The sequence below is a fragment of the Bipolaris maydis genome, assembly GCF_028858645.1.
Source record: "Bipolaris maydis strain C4 unplaced genomic scaffold PSV08scaffold_8, whole genome shotgun sequence".
NCBI lineage: Eukaryota > Fungi > Ascomycota > Dothideomycetes > Pleosporales > Pleosporaceae > Bipolaris > Bipolaris maydis.
Genome location: NW_027093864.1, coordinates 1,213,644 through 1,230,723, shown reverse-complemented (window position 1 = coordinate 1,230,723; position 17,080 = coordinate 1,213,644). Strand labels below are relative to the sequence as shown.

The 17,080-nt window shown below is 52.1% G+C and overlaps 7 protein-coding genes across 7 annotated transcripts; 3 read left to right on the top strand and 4 right to left on the bottom strand.

Annotated features, from left to right (window-relative positions):
- The first annotated feature begins 79 nt into the window (after window positions 1-79).
- On the top strand, window positions 80-557 carry PSV08DRAFT_391769 (uncharacterized protein). Its single transcript, XM_014223313.2, has one exon. The coding sequence runs from the start codon at window positions 98-100 to the stop codon at window positions 527-529; it is 432 nt and encodes a 143-aa protein (XP_014078788.1). The 5' UTR covers window positions 80-97; the 3' UTR covers window positions 530-557.
- Window positions 558-1,083: 526 nt separating this feature from the next.
- PSV08DRAFT_304694 (Alpha/Beta hydrolase protein) lies at window positions 1,084-2,234 on the top strand. The gene has a single exon (XM_014223312.2). The coding sequence runs from the start codon at window positions 1,116-1,118 to the stop codon at window positions 2,109-2,111; it is 996 nt and encodes a 331-aa protein (XP_014078787.1). The 5' UTR covers window positions 1,084-1,115; the 3' UTR covers window positions 2,112-2,234.
- Window positions 2,228-5,341, bottom strand: PSV08DRAFT_362909 (uncharacterized protein; the record flags this gene model as incomplete). Its single annotated transcript, XM_014223311.1, has 2 exons — window positions 2,228-5,032; window positions 5,279-5,341. 2 exons carry the CDS (start codon window positions 5,339-5,341, stop codon window positions 2,342-2,344), a joined length of 2,754 nt encoding a protein of 917 aa, XP_014078786.1. The 3' UTR covers window positions 2,228-2,341.
- A 2,863-nt stretch (window positions 5,342-8,204) lies between these two features.
- Window positions 8,205-9,449, bottom strand: PSV08DRAFT_402491 (uncharacterized protein; the record flags this gene model as incomplete). Its single annotated transcript, XM_066093641.1, has 1 exon — window positions 8,205-9,449. One exon carries the CDS (start codon window positions 9,447-9,449, stop codon window positions 8,205-8,207), a length of 1,245 nt encoding a protein of 414 aa, XP_065949035.1.
- A 1,079-nt stretch (window positions 9,450-10,528) lies between these two features.
- Window positions 10,529-11,368, bottom strand: PSV08DRAFT_304683 (trimeric LpxA-like protein). Its single transcript, XM_014223309.2, has 2 exons — window positions 11,162-11,368; window positions 10,529-11,109 (listed from the first exon to the last, which is right to left on the bottom strand). Exons 1-2 carry the CDS (start codon window positions 11,320-11,322, stop codon window positions 10,617-10,619), a joined length of 654 nt encoding a protein of 217 aa, XP_014078784.1. The 5' UTR covers window positions 11,323-11,368; the 3' UTR covers window positions 10,529-10,616.
- Window positions 11,369-11,505: 137 nt separating this feature from the next.
- PSV08DRAFT_402489 (uncharacterized protein) lies at window positions 11,506-15,324 on the top strand (the record flags this gene model as incomplete). The annotated part of the gene is made up of 6 exons (XM_014223307.2): window positions 11,506-12,446; window positions 13,070-13,255; window positions 13,316-13,775; window positions 13,835-14,643; window positions 14,693-15,114; window positions 15,169-15,324. The coding sequence occupies exons 1-6, from the start codon at window positions 11,684-11,686 to the stop codon at window positions 15,322-15,324; spliced, it is 2,796 nt and encodes a 931-aa protein (XP_014078782.2). The 5' UTR covers window positions 11,506-11,683.
- A 292-nt stretch (window positions 15,325-15,616) lies between these two features.
- PSV08DRAFT_304678 (uncharacterized protein) lies at window positions 15,617-16,916 on the bottom strand. Its single transcript, XM_014223306.2, has 2 exons — window positions 16,865-16,916; window positions 15,617-16,807 (listed from the first exon to the last, which is right to left on the bottom strand). Exons 1-2 carry the CDS (start codon window positions 16,875-16,877, stop codon window positions 15,954-15,956), a joined length of 867 nt encoding a protein of 288 aa, XP_014078781.1. The 5' UTR covers window positions 16,878-16,916; the 3' UTR covers window positions 15,617-15,953.
- Between the last annotated feature and the right edge of the window lie 164 nt (window positions 16,917-17,080).

Sequence of the window (17,080 nt, the reverse complement as noted above, 5' to 3'; positions counted from 1 at the left end):
GACGTGAACGCGCCTCGGGATGGCCCGATTGCCCTTCAACTTCCTACATCATCAGGTCCTTTCTCTCCACCACACACACATCAAACATCTACACACAATGCCCACCACAAGGTCCACAGCAAAATCCGAAGAGGGCACGCCGAAAAAGATTCGCCCTGTCAAGAATATGACTGTCGAAGAGCGGGACACTGCAATTACAATGTTGAGCGAGGGCTGCAGTAATGCTGAAGTTGCAGCGCACTTCAATCGCGATCCTGCGACTATCCGGAAACTGTACAAGAAATATTCCAGCACCAACTCGACAAAGGACAAACCTCGCAGTGGTCGCCCAAAGGCATTGTCACGTCAACAGGAGAAGCTCTTATATCGTGCAGTTCGCCGTTCAGGGCCAAAGCTCACAAACAAGGAGCTCACCGAGGCTGCAACCGTGGTGCAGTTTGATGGGACTACTTTGAAGCCGCCTTCCATAAAAACATTGTATAGGGCGCTCCGCAATCGAAACTTGGTGTCCCCGCGCTGCAGGAAGTGAAGCTTGGTCCGTGTTTCTCGTATCTGCGTAGGGTTCTGCATTATTGTTACCTGATGCCGGTATGCCGGTATGCCGTGATACCGGTATACTGGAGTAACAGGACCATATATGTCCTGTTGAACGCACACTCTACTTTCTGCTTCCGTTTGCTAGAGAGATGAGTGGAGCCGCGATTCAGCATGGTGTAGCATTCATTATACAGTACGTATCCACAAGCCTCGGTAAAGCGCCACATAGATTGCCGCCTACTAACAGATGACTCAGATAACGGGGGAAAAAAGACGGATTACAATTAATAATAACGCTAATTGTAAAGGTCACATATCGCGAAACCTCGGGATTTAGTATTGTTTTCGTACGAAGGGCCGTACCGATGCATGTTCCAAATAGTGGAAACTAGTGGTCTAGCCTCTGTCCATACAGCTTGCTGCCCCGCGCGGTCTTCTATCCTCAACTGTACGTCCCTACGGGCAGGACTACCTTGGCATTTAAGCTATAAAAATGCCTCCATTTCGCGTTTCCATACCTCCAAGTTACTCATCGACCTGCATCAACACGAAGTTTCTTGCGCAAAACCAGACGCATCATGGACGGCTTCGATAAGAAAACACTCAAGACCTCTCGAGGCTTCACATACACCTACTATACCTCTGCTGGCGACTCTTCGCTCCCAACCCTCCTGTTCCAACATGGCTTCCCCGACCACGCAGCCATGTGGCAACAAGTTGCAAGCGGGGTGAAGTCGCTCAACCACCACATTATCATCCCAGATATGCTTGGCTACGACGGAACCGACAAGCCCACGGACCCCGCAGCATACAAATTCGAGCTCATGACCAAAGACATTGTTGAGATCCTCGATGCCGAAGGCGCGCAAAAATGCGTTTCCATTGGCCACGACTGGGGCTCGGCGTTTGCCTCACGCCTATACCAATACTATCCTGAGCGAGTAGTCGGCCTCGTAAATCTCAACGTCCCCTACACACCATTGAATCCCGTCCCCTATGACCTCGATGCGACAAACGCCATGATGGAGAAGATTTTCGGATACGCACTCTTGAGCTACTGGTACGTTTTCGCTGCCCCCGACGGCGCTGCTCTCCTCGAACGCAATCTTGACCTTGCCTACGACATAATGCATGTCCACACCGACCAAATGAAGGCCGTCCTTTGCACAAGAGGCGTCATGCGGGATATCCTAGAAGGAAAAATAAAATACGACCTGAATATTCGCCCATATGCGCAGGACCCCACATTTAAGAAGACGTTTATCGACCGTATGCGCCGCGACGGCTTCGAGGCTCCCACCTGCTGGTACAAGGCCATGGTCACCAACATCCAGTCCGAAAGCGATGCACAGGTGCCTCAGGAACGACAAAAGGTTAATGTCCCCGCGCTGTACTTTGGCGGCACAGAGGACGTCGTGTGCAGACCGGAAGCGATGAAAATACCTATCGATGCTGGGTGGCTGCCGCACCTGGAGAATGCGGGCATGATCGAGGCGGGGCACTGGACGCCGTATGAGACGCCGCAGGAGGTGATTGGCAAGTTGGAGCCGTGGCTGAAGAAGAACTTTGCCTAGGGGGGGAGGAGGGAGACAAAGACGTTCAACGTTGAGTTATAGTACATCAAACTTACGTTAATCTTGAAATGTGATATATGAACACAAATAACTATTGAAAAAAAAAAAGAAATCAATCATAGGAAAATTTCGATTCGACTACAATCAAATTAGTTCACTGCGTATCTTTCTCCCTATCGTCCAACCTCTCTTGCTCAAAGCAAACCTCTAAATACAAATACTGTCTTTTCTCAAACAGGCACAACATGATTAGCAGGAAACAACTTGCCCACTCCACCATAAACCCCCCAATACCAATCGCCATTGATATCCGCCGCCTCCCTAATCTCTGCGCCCCGTGGAAACGCCAACTCATCATCGACCCCCTCATCCGGCCAATACGCCCAACGCGCCAGCAACCGTAGTCCCAACCCCCCATCCGGCGGGACACGCATAACCCTGGCCATATCCTCCTCCTTCATCGCATAGCCCCCGACCAGATCCTTGACGACGATCCGTCGCTGGGCGCCATCGCGATCCTCAAACCCGACCACGTACATGCGGTGGGAGCGCAGACACTTGCGCCAGCCGGACACGCCGTCTTCCTTGGGGATGCGGCCGCTGACGCCGAGTTTGTGGTAGCAGCTGGTGCAAATGTCATAGTCGCCGGCGTTGCATTTGAGGCAGTGGAAGCGGGTGGTGGAGGGGGCGATGGGGTACCGGCAGACGTTGCAGAGGGTGGTGAAGGTCAAGGGGCGGAAGATGGAGTTTGCGATTGTAAAGTAACCGGGGCCGCGGGCGAGGGAGGCGGATTTGGGGGTTAGCGGGGCGGCGAGGGAGGTTGTTGTTTCTGGGTTATCTGGATTTGGGGGTGCGAGATGTGAGGATTCTAAGCGGGGAGTCGAGGGAGTTGAGGGAGTGGCGTCTGTCGTTGTCGATTGCGGGTCTCGAGTTTTCTTTGCGACGGGGACGAGGGGGTGGGTGCAGTGGCGGCCTTGGTTTACGCAGTCGTTGCAGTAGCCCCAGTCGCCTTCGTTGCAGTAGTCGCATTTCCAGTAGCAGGCGTTGGCGTAGGCCTTGCAGTTTTCGCAGAAGACGCCGAGTTCCACTCGCTGTTTAGGGTCGTCTTCGCTCATTAGGACGTGCGGTGGGGTGCTGGATTCTGTAAGTGGTGTCATGGGCCGTCGGTATCGACGCCCGATCAGGATGTGAGGGTGTTCGTGGTTGGGTGGATAGCCTCCTTCAGGTGCTTCTCGCTCATAGCGAGGCCATGCTGTCCAGCCAAATCCGAACCAATGCTTACAGCCTTTGCCGAGGCGGTAGCAGCGGACACAGATGCTATACTCGCCTCCATCGCAGCGGCTACAGTTGTAGTGTAACTCGTATTGAATGTCACTCTTGTTGCAGCGCTGGCATGTAATGTTGGGCTCGTTGTAGAAAATGGGTGCAATTGAAGAAGCGGCTGAAGTTTGCCTGGACCTAGGCAGTGGAACCGTCAAGTCTGTGGTGGAGCGAGAGATTGGGGGTGAAGCCGTTGGTGGAGTGGTACTGTTTGAAGCACGTGGTAGTGTGACACGAGCGGGATCGGTTGTACGACGCGATGTTGGGGGATGGAGAGGGGTTACTGCAGGTGTTGAGGATGAAGAAGTAGGTCCGGCAGTGGTTCCTACAGTTGCCAAAGAGCTTGTCGGACTACCACGACCTGGTATGTTGAAATCTGTTAGCTGAGGCGAACTAGGATTCGAGCTCGCGCTGGATTGCACACTGTCGCGGAACTGTTGGCGAGCATCAAGCCGGCTTCGTTGTTGATTGTCCGACTGGCGGCGGTGTGCTGGAGGTGCTGTCTCTGATGCTGATACTCGTTCACTGCTGCTGTTGTTTTGCGAGTTCCCAATGGCCGAGTTTGCATTGGGACGTTCAATTCTTGTGGCTGAGCGGGAACTGCCTTGGCTTGATGACCGTTGTCGCGGTCCCCGACCACCGCGGTTGGCAGCATCGATTAGACCTGGCCGCGATATCGGAGGTCGCAGAGTAGCCTGTGGAATGGAAGACCCGCTTTCTGACCGGCCATGGTGTCTCCTTCGCTGTACATCTTCGTCCCGCAGATGGGGACTGCGCAAGGGCTGAGGAACAAGCGGGGATGATGTGCTGGTAAGACCTTCTCTTGCTAGGCGTTCTCTCCTTTGCCTTCGTTCGCGTTGCCGCTCGGCCTGCCTGTCTGCCTGTCGTCGCCGCACTGCTTCAGCAATCCTCTCTGTGATTTCCTCCTCCTGTGCAGTGCCAATCTGGTTCAAATCAAACCCCTCCGATACAAGCTCCTCGAGCACCTGCCGCACAAGGTCTTCGTCCACCTCGTCGGCATCAAGATCGGACGAGCTCAGCAACGAGCGCAAACTCGACTGGTGCTCGACAGCCCTGGGCGGTCTTGCAGATGCAGCTGAAGGGTTCCTGCTGGTTGGGTGTCTTGTGTCTCGACTTGCACGCGAGTCGGTGCTAGTAGCACGGCTTCTTTCTCTCCTTCTCCGCTCGCGCGATGGTCGCAGGTTGTTGTTGTTATTGTTGCTGCCCGCTATGCCCGCATCTCTCAAGCTCAGCTGCTGGGCCTCGTCCAACATGCGCTGATCTACGTCATCACGCTCGTCTCGTCGCCTGAGCTTGGGCAGCACATTGTCCCCAGGCTTGTATTTGTTCCGGTCCGCCTGTTTCTCTTCATCGGTCTTGCCTCTTTCCGGATTGGCTTTTATGAAGATGTCGAGGAGGGTGGTGACGGTCGCATTGGGCTGTGTGGTGCGCACCGAGGCGCGGCATGACGGGCAGGTGTATGGGTGTATCGATGTGGCCGTAGAGGCCTGGAAGGCGAACCATTCCTTCAGGCATGCGCCGCAAAAGGTGTGAAGGCAATCAAGAAGCGTCAGCGGTTGGTAGAGAAGGTCGGTACAGATCTGGGTAGGGAACCGTTAGCAGGCGTAGCCCTATGGCTCGGCAGGCCCAGACGAACAGCGGAAAGAAGAAACGAAAGATGCGGATATTAAAGTCTCTCTACATGTCCACATGCCCACAAACACGCTCCTGGGACACTGTAACCATCGCCAGGCCTGGCTTAACACAACGTCGGGCATGCCGCATTCTCGCTGGGCCGCTCCCCACCTTTGCGCCGCCATGAAACCTGAACCTGAACCTCGACTTACCGAGCACGTTAATTCCTTCTCCAGGTCGCTATGTACCCCGCCAGCGCGCTCGCCCTCAGCCATTTTTCGGTGCAAACGTAATGTCGTGAATGAGCGTCATGAGCAGCAGCGAGGTTGCGGTCTGGCTAGCTAGCTGAGCTGTGTGCGGTCAGCGACTCGATGCCACCATGCACTTGGCGAGGCACTGACTTGGGTGAGCGGACGTGTCATAGGCTGCCAGCGCATGTACGATTCCACAGCGACGCCGCCCGCCCAAGGAATTTAGATCCCCGTCCGCATTCTGTATCCTCTATATGTGGGCCGCATGCAGCGAGCGGCGGCATCTTGCGAAGCGGCATGTCACGCGAGTTGGTGTCGTACTAGCACGCACTGGTTGCATGCTCGAAGCACCAACATGGGCAGTAACAGGGCTTGTGGAACTACCCCAGCCACTCTGCTGACCAACACTTGACAAAAGTCTGCAAGTATTTGTGTTCACGGACCACAGCCATTGCAGGCCCCTCATACTCGTCCCGTCTTGAACTCGACACTTGGCGGCCCCATCAAGCTTTCTAGTCCTGCCGCACATTTTGTTTTGTGCATCGTTTCGGCTATACCACAACCAGCAGGGCACCAACTCCTGATCAAAGCACACCCCAAACATAGACCATCCCACGGGTCGCATCGGGTACATGTCATCCGGGAATATCAGGTATCCAGATTTCCGGGCCTGAGGTTTCGAAACCTCAGGCGAACGACCGCAATGCTGCCGAACCACTGGTATTCTACAAGACCACGATATCCTTGCTATGGAATTGAACGTCATGGCATGGCTGGATACTGCAAGGTTCCTCCCTTGTCTGTTCCTTCAACAACAGGTGTTGCCTAACCCATGACATGAACAGTCTGTGCTGGCTGCTCCTATTTTTTTGGTATCTTTTCAGAGCTTGGTTCAACGTCCCTTCAATATTGACCAATTGAACGGCTGAAAACCACCTGTCAATACACAAAGTGACATTAGCTTCACCGTGCCTCCGTGTATTGTTTTTGTGCAATAAAGCAATCTTCTTGACCGAGGAAATAATCCGACCTTGCCCGTATGAGGGCTTGTTCCCTCTCTGCGTTTTTCGGTTGCTAAACCCACTATAGTAACTAATGACCTCCGATTAGAAAACTGGATCGGAAACGTCTTCGTATTCTACAAACATCCGCTTTTTCAACCATAAAATGGAACTCGGTTTTGTTAGCGCTACACTAGTAAAGCAGCTTCATCGAGTGCTTACTCCACCCGTGTTTTCACCTCTTTGAGCGAAACGGAGATTGGGTGATCAGCTGACAGTAGAAATATACTTTACGCATCGCATAGAAGAATAGCTGTTTTGTCACTGTACATTTCTTGATATAGATTTGATTGAAGTGGAATTTGATTTAAGTTATTTCGTAGATGGACACAAAGTCCATCAATTGGAGTGGACCAAGACGAACCGCTGAAAAATCATCCAAGGTCCAGACTGGACTACATACTCTGGCTCCTGGCCCAAGGGAGTAGCCAATCAGATCCACAAGGGAATAACCTTTCCGGGCCTTAGTTCAAAGTATCATGATAACTGCACACGAGAACCTTTATCCCAGCACTCTCACTCGATGGATTTTCTGCCAACCACTCAATGTACACCAGCACAACGACAAAATCATGAAACATTTGGCAATCCAAGATACACATCCCAGAAACCCCCTTCCATATCTCAAATTCCCCATGCTTGTCCATCCCAAAACGTAGAAAAATCCGGTTTTTTTCCTATCCATGAATACAATGATGGCACAATTCAAAAAGACCACATGAGTATGCTGCACATTCTTATCCTGGGCAGCATCATTGCTGCGGGTCGTTATATACTTCAAGTCCACTGGTCTTATCAAAGTGAACCTTCTCATATTGGAGTACTCTGCGAAAAGGGCAGTTTTCAATATCTTGGCTCAAATTGGATAGGTGATTTCTCCGCCTGATGCATCTATACTACTGGTGTTGTTTACATTCTCGATTTGCACTGAAGATGGTTCGTTGTCTTGTTCATCTTTGTTCTCAGTGCAGTTAGTTTGAACAATGATTCAACTCGAAGGAGACTCGGATTCGCAAAGATTTACACCAAAAAAAAAACCCCTCGAAGCTGCCTTGGAGTATTAGGAAATGCAAGGTTTCAGTTGGAAAGTACAATGTATGCTAACACGGTAAGCAACCCGCAGTCATGCTTCATAATACGAACCCACATAGGTTTTCAGACTTTCGGTAATGGATGTTCCGTCAACCCATTGTAGGCATTCCAGAACATTCAGCATAAGCGCGTAGTATTCCGGGACATGGATGAGTTGCGATAAAAGATACCTAGAAAACGTGAGGAATAGTGGTCTGACCGCGTTAGTTATCAGGCCACTCTACGAAACCCGACTGTTGGGATGCTATGAGCCAACGCCGCGGAAGATGAGCCTTCATGCCAGTGAAGCTATACTTGTGTGTATTATACTGCATTGTATGGTATTGTATGTGACCAAAGAAACAGGCGCTTGTCCTTCCTATCTCTTTGTCCATCACATTCTCATTCTTAGTAGAGTTAAATCACCAAAAAAGACATCACACTAGCAGCAAATAAGAAAGCATAAGTTTAAGCAGGCTAATACCTTTTATATTCGCCTTGTCCAGCATCTCACAACTGACAATAACTACAAAGCTATAGACATATATATATACTCCACTCGCCACCGGCCATTACAATTCTCCCCCTAATTATAGAAACCAGAAAGAAAAACAAAGCTTATTTACATACTAAAAGAGAGTGAAAAACGTGATGTGACCTGCACACACACGGTTGAACTCTCCTTTTTTTGTTTATTTCCATCTTGGATGTTCCATGCCCCTCTCCTACTTGAGCTGTTTGTTGGGCTGGAAGACTTAGTTACGGCCCTGACGGCCACCGGCGGCGGCACCAGCGGCGGCACCGTTACCGGCCTGGCCCTGAGCGCCAGCTTGTCCTCGAGCACCAGCTTGGCCCTGAGCACCAGCTTGTCCTTGAGCGACCTGTCCTTGAGCGCCGGTCTGGCCCTGGACACCAGCCTGTCCTTGAGCACCAGCCTGGCCCTGAGCAGCTTGGCCCTGAGCACCAGCTTGTCCTTGAGCGACTTGTCCTTGAGCGGCCTGGCCCTGAGCAGCCTGTCCCTGCTGAGCAGTCTGCTGTCCCTGCTGGGCAATCTGCTGTCCCTGCTGGGCAGTCTGTCCTTGCTGAGGAGTGGTAGCTCCAGCAGTACCGGCAGTACCGGCGGTACCAGCAGTTCCAGCAGTTCCAGCGGTGCCAGCGGTGCCAGCGGTGCCAGTAGTTCCAGTGGTGCCAGTAGTTCCAGCGGTGCCAGCAGTTCCAGCAGTGCCGGCAGTGCCAGCGGTCGCAGCAGTTCCGGCAGTGCCAGCGGTACCGGCAGTGCCAGCGGTCGCAGCAGTACCAGGAGTGACACCGTTCTGGACCTGGCCGTTACCAGTTCCCTGGGCAAGAGCCTGGGCAGCAGCGAAAGCAGCCGCAGGGCTACCTGCAGGCTGGCCGGGCTGGGTAGGACCAGTTCCCTGGACACCGTTGATGACACCAGTCTGGTTGCATGCGGTAGGGCGGACAGCCTGGCTGGAGGAGCCGGTGGAGGCCATGTAGGCGTCGATGTTGGGCAGAACGTTGACACAGCGGTTCTGGTTGATCAGGTCAATGTTGCCAGCGGCAGCCATACCTTGGATGGACATTTGCTGGAGCTTGGCGACGACATCCTGGAAAGCACCGCCAGTGGCGAGAGTGCTGTTGGCAGCAATAACGTTGGGGTCAGCGCTGTTGGCAGCGTCGATGACGGCCTTCTGGTTGAGCTCGTCAACCTCGGCGTTGTAGGCGACGGTAGCGGCCTGCTTGAACTGGACGTTGTTCTGGATGCTGGCACCGTTGTTCAAGAAGCTGGAGACCATGGAGGTATCGGCCATCCAGTTGGCGACGGCAGTTGCGAGATCGCCGGCGGTAGGGGTTTGACCATTGGCGATACCAGCACCCTGGCCAGTGGGGTTGTTGGGGGTGGTTGCTGGCCGGGCGTTGGGGTTCTGCTGCTGAACCTGAGCGTAGGGAGCAGCGTAAACAGCAGAGGTGAGGAGAGAGGCGACGAGAATGTACTGCATGATGGCGGTTGTTAAAAGTTATCGAAATTGATGGAATATGATTATGTAGAAGTTGTATTAAGAAAGTGAGAGATGCTGGAAGACGAAAATAAAAGATATTAGCCTGTTGGTGATTCTGGAACCTGTCCGATAATGATTCTTTGGGTGGAGGGACACGCGGTATTTATACTTGCTGTGACCGACCCTCTGTAAAGGAGCTCAGGCGACGCAAAGGCGACTGCATCGCCGTAGTGTGGAGATGGAACAAGTGAGATACCAAGCCCCCGCAGACATGCCGGAGAGTTGGCGGAGTGCTTGATGCTACAGTTTCGAAGCATGCTGCTGTTTGGTGCGCTAAGCTTCCCCAGGGCCTAGACGCAAACCAAACGAGCACCGGTTGTCCTGAATCATGGCCCATTCCGGTCTGTTTGCCAAGGTTACTATGCTGTGTCCGAACACGGAATTAGTCACCAATGTTTGGCATGCCGATGTTGCAGTTTTGGCGTCGTCTGGGAGAAGGTTTCGTACGCCTTGGCGCACTAGCCTTCGCGCAATGGCGGGAGATCACCGGATCGTGTCGAAACCTGGTCCCAACGGACCCCACATTACTACGCCTGGATCGACACAAGCGTGCCACAGGTTTCCAAATGCTTATCGTGTTTCTTTGCATGGTTCCTTGCGCTTACTATCTACACAGGTCGTCATTTGGAAGTTGTAAAATAACGCATCATCAACACACTTTAGTGCATAAACAACACCAGTGGAATCCCATCTTCCAAATACCGCCGTGGTACCCATATACTAGCTCCAGGAAGAGGGGGGGACAAAGTTGGTTGACTCGAGCCTGCTTCGCGTTAGAATGACCAAGAACACTCTGATACACGCTAGAGCGGAACGACACGTGATACAACACAAGTACTTTATGCAGTGGTGAAGAAACGTCAAGATGAACCGTGACTTGTAAAGCAGTGCTTCCCTAGATCCCTCAAAATACATATACACATCGTTTCGGCTGTAACATAGCACATCGATACGGGGAAATGGGAGGCAATGAGACGTTTGCGTCGAGGTAACGAGCTCATCCCGCAAATTGGGCCATGAAAATCATGAAAGCACAGTTGGTGAGCATGAGTCGTACTCAGCGGCGGCAAAGCTATGCACAAAAGCTTTTCTTTTGTTACACAGAATCTATGGTGTCTCTTTCTGTGCGGGATCCATGCTGGTCTCAATCTTGCGAATAAACCTGGCAGGATTGCCCGCGACGACTGTAAAGTCGGGAACACTCTTTGTAACAACGCTCCCGGCGCCGACAACGCTGCCCTTCCCAATAGTGACTCCTGGCAGGATGCATACATTCCCTCCAATCCAACAGTCTTCCCCAACATGGATTTCCTTGCCGAGCTCTGGACCCTGAGTGCCGTTGCGAACGGCCGGGTCAAGGGGATGAGTGCCGGAATAGAAGCTGCAATTTGGGCCCACAAGCGTACGAGAGCCGACAGTGATGAGGCAGGTATCCAGAAAAACGGAATTGAAGTTGATAAAGACGTTCTCACCAAGACGAACGTTGTAGCCGTAGTCCATTGCCATTGGTGGCTCGATCCACGGGTCATTTTCAAACAGCTTGTCGTCTTCCTCTGCTGATTGTGCCTGTGGCGGTAGAGGCGTCTTGTCCTGGATGACACTGAACGCAAATGTGAAAAGAGAATCTCGCGGCACCAACGGCTCATACATACTCTCTGAACAACTCGGTAAGTTTCCTTCGTGGCACGTCGCCAGCATTGTTGTACCTAGTCCAGGCATGTTTGCACCTTGCTCGCTCGGCTACAAGTTCGGGTGTGAAGGCATGGTAGAGCTCGCCCCTGGCCATTCGCTTCTTGTTCTCTGAAAGCTCCATTGCAGCGTTGCACAAAATCACGACTGTAAGCCTTTGAACACACCTTGGTCAGACTCGATGATGCCGTGGCCAGAAGTTGCGGGGATGTCCCTGACAAGCTAGGCCGATACTAGAATAGCGTGTGGATCTCGCGGGCTGCCGACTGGCGAGGCGCAACGTCAAGAACAATGGCAACCCTCTCTTATTCCTCTGAGCCTTGTTATTGTCTTGCGTCGCGGCAACCCGTCCAGCCTTCCGCTAACTGTGCAGTTTCTTCTTCGGCGTTGTATAAAGCCATGTTCTGAAAACTGCCGTTTGCCTCTTCCTGACCGCATATTCAAGTCCCCGCATACCGCTCTTCGCTTCCCTACCCGCAGCAATCATGGCTTCGAATGGCGCAGCCTCGGGTATTGATATCTCGCTACCTGGAAACCCGGGGAATGGAAATGCACCATGGGCCCCTGGAACAGGAGACAGGCAGCCCCCAAACGGAGCTCCCGCCACTCAGCCAAGGAACCCAAACACCATCTCTCCAGACTTCTACCCCCACGGCAAGCGCTCACTATCAGGCATTGCCGTGCGTGCCTTTTGCTTAGGTTGTGCCCTTGTGCTTGGCCTTGCTGGAGCTGCACTTCTCGCATACCACGGCAGCCATCTATGGCGACCTTGCCTGTTCCTTAGCACGCTTGCTCTCTTCCACTTCCTCGAGTTTTATACAACAGCCGCATACAACACCCCAGTTGCCAAAGTTGCATCCTTTCTTCTCAGCAACGGTGACCAGTACCGTATAGCTCATACCATGGCCTTTATCGAGACATTTGTCACATCGTATTTTTTCCCCGGCTACCAATCCTACATCCACCCACCATGGGCCATCGCAATCGGTGTCATCCTGATTGCACTTGGGCAGACTGTCCGCAGCATTGCAATGATACAAGCTGGCACTAATTTCAACCACATGGTACAGTCAAGCAAGAACGATGGCCATGAACTGGTGACACATGGGTTGTATCACTACTTCCGACACCCCTCGTATTTTGGCTTCTTTTGGTGGGGCATCGGCACGCAGATCATGCTCGGAAATGCTTTTTGCTTCCTGGCATATACTGCTGTTCTCTGGTCATTTTTCAAGAGACGCATCTTCCGTAAGTCTCATTCTCTGCCGGTCAAGACTTTGGACATGTTCTAATCCATATCAGATGAAGAAAAGCATCTGCTAGAATTCTTTGGCAATGATTATAGGGAATACAAGGCCCGGACGCGTGTCTGGATACCTTTTATATGAACCTCCAGACCAGACCTAATGAGAAGTCTCAGGGGCGTTTGTGCTGCAGCATGTCAATATTTACTGCTTACCTGTCCAGCCGTGTAAATCAACAGCCTAGTTTATATGTATCCTCTTACCAGCGAGTCCTACGTAAGCTAAATATGCAGTCACTTTTGTATATAATATCATTGTTGTGGAATACCGTCGAGAAAAGCGACTGAACCGTTGATGTGTACACAAGGGGAACAAGCTGAGATTTTGGGTAGTAGGTTCAAATTGCAGCGAGTGAACACACACCTCATTATATCACAAATGCTTGCCCTGTACCTTTTTGACAGAATTTCTATGTTACCGCGACTTGCAAGTTACGTTGTTCTTCTCCGAGCCGGGGTTGTCCAGGTCATGACAGCATTTCCATTTCGCTATGAGCCAACTCTGAGTTTTGACATGCACCCCAAGTGGCAATTGCGACGTGACTGCCCTGAGCCCTGTTTGGTTTAGTCAGACATCACCACGCTGCCATCACTTCGACTGCTAAACGCCTGTGCCAATACAACTCCATCGATCTCATGCCAAATAATAGTGAGCCTCATCTTGCATGCATCAGTAACGACAAGAAATACCAGGCTTGCTTGGAGGCGTGCATCCACGGAATTGAAAACTTTCCTGTCGATCGACGCAGTAATAGTTAGTTGGCACGTCCTCTCACCTACCATTTAATTTTGCTCACTGCTTGTTTTCACTTAGTCACATCGCCCCCACACAGCACGACCAGAACAAACTTCCACACGCGTACGACGAGTGTCGCTCACAGTAATCCATCGTCTTCTGTAGAGCACTGCTCAACTACATCACTTCCATCTCCTCTGCTGTCACCCTCACGTGCGGGCTGCCGTCAACAAACAAGCTCGCCTCCGGCATCTCGTTCGCCTACAGCTATGTACCGCTCGCGATGGGCAGACCCGCCGCCAACTGCTTCGAAAGGTGCCATGTCGCAAAGTGCTGCCCCCTCGATAAAACCCAGCACCCCCACTGTTCAGCCCATCGCGAATCCGGGAGCCTTGAAACTCAAGAAGAGTGCTGTCAAGATTTTGGGAGCTGCTAGCCATGTGCCTCCTCCTTCTACTCCATCTGCAGCGTCCATCCCACTACCGATGACACCACCTGTTTCTCTGTCAGATAAATTGGAGCCTTTAGTTGCTGAGTCGTGAGTGTTGCGCCGTTTTTAATGACTCAGAATGTCGTCGCTAATTCCTGCAATCGCAGGTTTGTTAGTGTGCCGCCCATGTCCAACGCAAAAGCAGACTCATCTCAGAAGGAGGATTCAAAGTCTGATGACACATCCGCACTGATCGATGCTCTTTTTGCCCGTCTGAACAGCAAGAGCCCCGAGCTTTCTGCTCCAGCCACAAGCAGCAGCATGGCACTCGGAAATCACCAGCAAGTGACACCTGTTGAAAGCCTTCCAATCTCTGCAAAAGCTACTCCGATAAATTCATCAGTGCCCACAGAAGCAGCTTCCAAACAGGCTACTACGGATATCTTACCAAAGCCCGTACAGGCACAGACACAGCCCGCAGGCATCACTCAAGCGGAGCTCGAAAACGAGTACATGCGTAGAGCTAGCGCGTATGTGGATGCTCTTCCAGATACCAAGAAGGGCACGCCACAGCTCATCAAGGTCGTCTCCCACAAAATGCGCGTCACGTATAAACCACTCACGAGCATGGATGTGAAAGAAAAGGATGCTATCAAGGCAAGGTTTGCGTTTGCCATAGCCAACTACCTGAACAAAACCTTACGAAAAGGCCCAACGGAGTGCACAGTTTCTTCTATTAAGCAGAAACTGGAGGATGTCGACGGTGACTTTCTCAGACTTTGCGCCATTCTCGTAGAAGAGAAGCACATGTCGTTAGAGACACTTGACGACGTTACCGGATTGCTCAAGGCTCTACTTGACATCCTTCCCAAGGCAGAATTGATCATTGTTCCAGATATGTTGGGAAGCAAGCCAGTGCTTGAGGACCCAGTCGATAGTATGAAAACATGGCCAACGCAGGAGAAACGTGATTCCAGTAAGTCAAGTATACAATATCTCATATGGTCAGCGCTAACAGTGAGTAGTTGCAGCTCCTCGTACATGTATCCTCAAGGGCGTCTCGGCTGTCACCAGTATCAATCAGCTTCAAGCTCTAGTGTGGGGTGGAAGGCTTGAGTCCATCTCTCTGCCAGAGCCCGGTTCCTCGAACGCTCTTGTCAAGTTCCTCACAGCTGATGGCTGCAAGAAATATCACGCGGATACTGTCAATGGGGTAGAGGTTGGCGGAGACAAGAAATCAGCTGTCGTGTTCGTTGAGCTAGCTGATGGTCCAAACTCTACCAACGATGTCATCCAGGGCTGCATCGATAACGGCATGACTCGCTGTGTCCGAGCTATTGGGAAAGTAGACTGCACCAATACGCAACTCATGGAACTTGCCAAAGGAGAGAGCCAGGTCAACAAGCGCGAGGTTGATTGCATCAAGCATGGAAAGAATGCCCGCGGCGTGAGTTACTGCCTACATTTATACAGTTGCAAAATACTAATTATATTATTCTAGCACGATTACATTGAATTCCGTTTTGCCAACATCTACCACGCGCTCAGCTTCAGGCGTGAACTGATGGACAACGAAGACTGGGAGCATTGCAACATCGGATACGCACCTGATCCATGCGAGCTTGCAACCGGTGTTCGCTACAAGGACAATGAATAGGGGAACAACAGTCTTTACTTCTTTACATGTACAGTGACGGATAGTGTCAGCTCCAAAGAAAAGTCGATGGTTTGATCTGTATCAAGGTGTCCAGGCTTTGAATTATTCGGGGTGCATGAAAGCCGAGAATCAAGAACAAGCCTGTGGTGAAGAAGACAAAGCGACGGGAAAGGAGATAAACGGGATGCTATAGGATGTAGTGATAACCAGTCATGGCACTCTAAGTGTGATAGTTCATTCAGCATCCTGGCCAGGTAATACAAGGCTCGTAAATCAGAATCCATGCGAGATTAGCAGCAGTAACAATGACCAAATTTGAATCTATGTGATTAGAAACAAGAATGCCAGGGCGCTCGGCAACCATGCAAAGGACAAACAAGAAAAAAAAAGTCCTTTTGTTTCCCGCTACTAATACACACCGAGATAACTCAAATAAGAACCAGTATATATGGTGGCTCTCCCTCCGGCAAAACCCATGGTAGGGAAAAATAAAAAAAATAAAAAAGGGTGATGATAGCGTTTCCAGCAAAAATACTCCTGCAAAACAAAACCATGTTAAACGCCTTGCCTTGATACCACCTGTCGTGTTTGCTATTACCGCGCTCCGTGCTTGAAGTGTAGGGATTATCCTACCGGTTCACAGCCGTGAAGCTGGCATCCGCCATCTCCGTATCGCCATTCTGCGGTGGAGCAGCAGCGGCAGTAGTAGTAGTAGACTCGGTCGCAGTAGCAGCAGTAGCAGCAGTAGCAGGAGGCTGCTGTGCAGCACCCGAGAGGGCGCGTCGCCTGCCTCCTTCCTCGTCATTAGCTGCAGGCGCGGGACGCTGGTCGGCATATGCAGGATCGAAGTACTGGCGCTGGGGCTGAGACTGCGACTGGGCTGATTGCTGGGGCTGTAGGGATGGGAGGGAATGTAGGGGAGGCAGTGATGGCGGGGGTGCTCCATTGACGACGCTGGTTGGGGGACTCGCAGCCGTGGTGGCACTGCCGGCTCCGACGGTGCCAAAGTAGTTGCTCTGCGACCGGCCTGGGTCTGGGGTGCTTTGCGCGCTGCTCACAGGGTTCACGCTGTGCGATATGTGGCCTATGGCTCCTATCCTTCCTTCAGCACCCAGTCGCTCGCCCTCGCCGCCTGCGGTACTGCTCGCGCCACCGGCACCGCCGCTGCTGCCAAGGGGTGGGGTGCCCTTTCTATTGTGGCTCCGCTTGCTGCGCAGCGGCTTGTCGGTTGGGGTAGGCGGGGGGCTGCTACTCCGATCGCTGTCGTCGACGTTGTACTCCATGTGCTTGTTGAGTTGTTCGAGGAGAAAAGCGCGCTCGAGGCGCATCTTCTGGATTCCACGGTTCAGTCGGGTTATGCGCAGGCGCGTGCCATCGTTGTTGTCTTCGATGTCGGTTATCCGGCGGCGAAGGTCGATGCATTTGCGGTAGTAGGCGGTTTCGACTGACGGCGGCAGGTCTTTGGAGGCGATTGCGCGGGATGCTAACGTGGCTGTTTAGTTACAAATGGTCTACTTGAGCGACATGCGACGCGCCTTACGCGGTTGTGGCATCTTTGCGCTGTCTTTTTGCAGTTTTCGAGGTGTAATTCCAAAAAGTCTCAATGTGGTCCCAATAACTTGACGTGTGGTGTCGCGGGTGAGTTGAGCGGTTGGAGGATATGGGGTTGTTGGTCTCTGGGGCTGATGGTTGGACGCGCCCATGTTGAAGCTCGAACCTCTGTGGGGCCGACGTTGTTCCGAATAGCCTCACCTCC

Bases quoted from the DNA above. Each gene is read 5' to 3' on its own strand.
- PSV08DRAFT_391769 (XM_014223313.2), top strand. From the start codon at position 98: ATGCCCACCACAAGGTCCACAGCAAAATCCGAAGAGGGCACGCCGAAA.
- PSV08DRAFT_304694 (XM_014223312.2), top strand. From the start codon at position 1,116: ATGGACGGCTTCGATAAGAAAACACTCAAGACCTCTCGAGGCTTCACA.
- PSV08DRAFT_304683 (XM_014223309.2), bottom strand. From the start codon at position 11,322: ATGGAGCTTTCAGAGAACAAGAAGCGAATGGCCAGGGGCGAGCTCTAC. The intron at 11,110-11,161 runs GTATGTATGAGC...ATTTGCGTTCAG, and splicing joins CTTACCGAGTTGTTCAGAGA to TGTCATCCAGGACAAGACGC.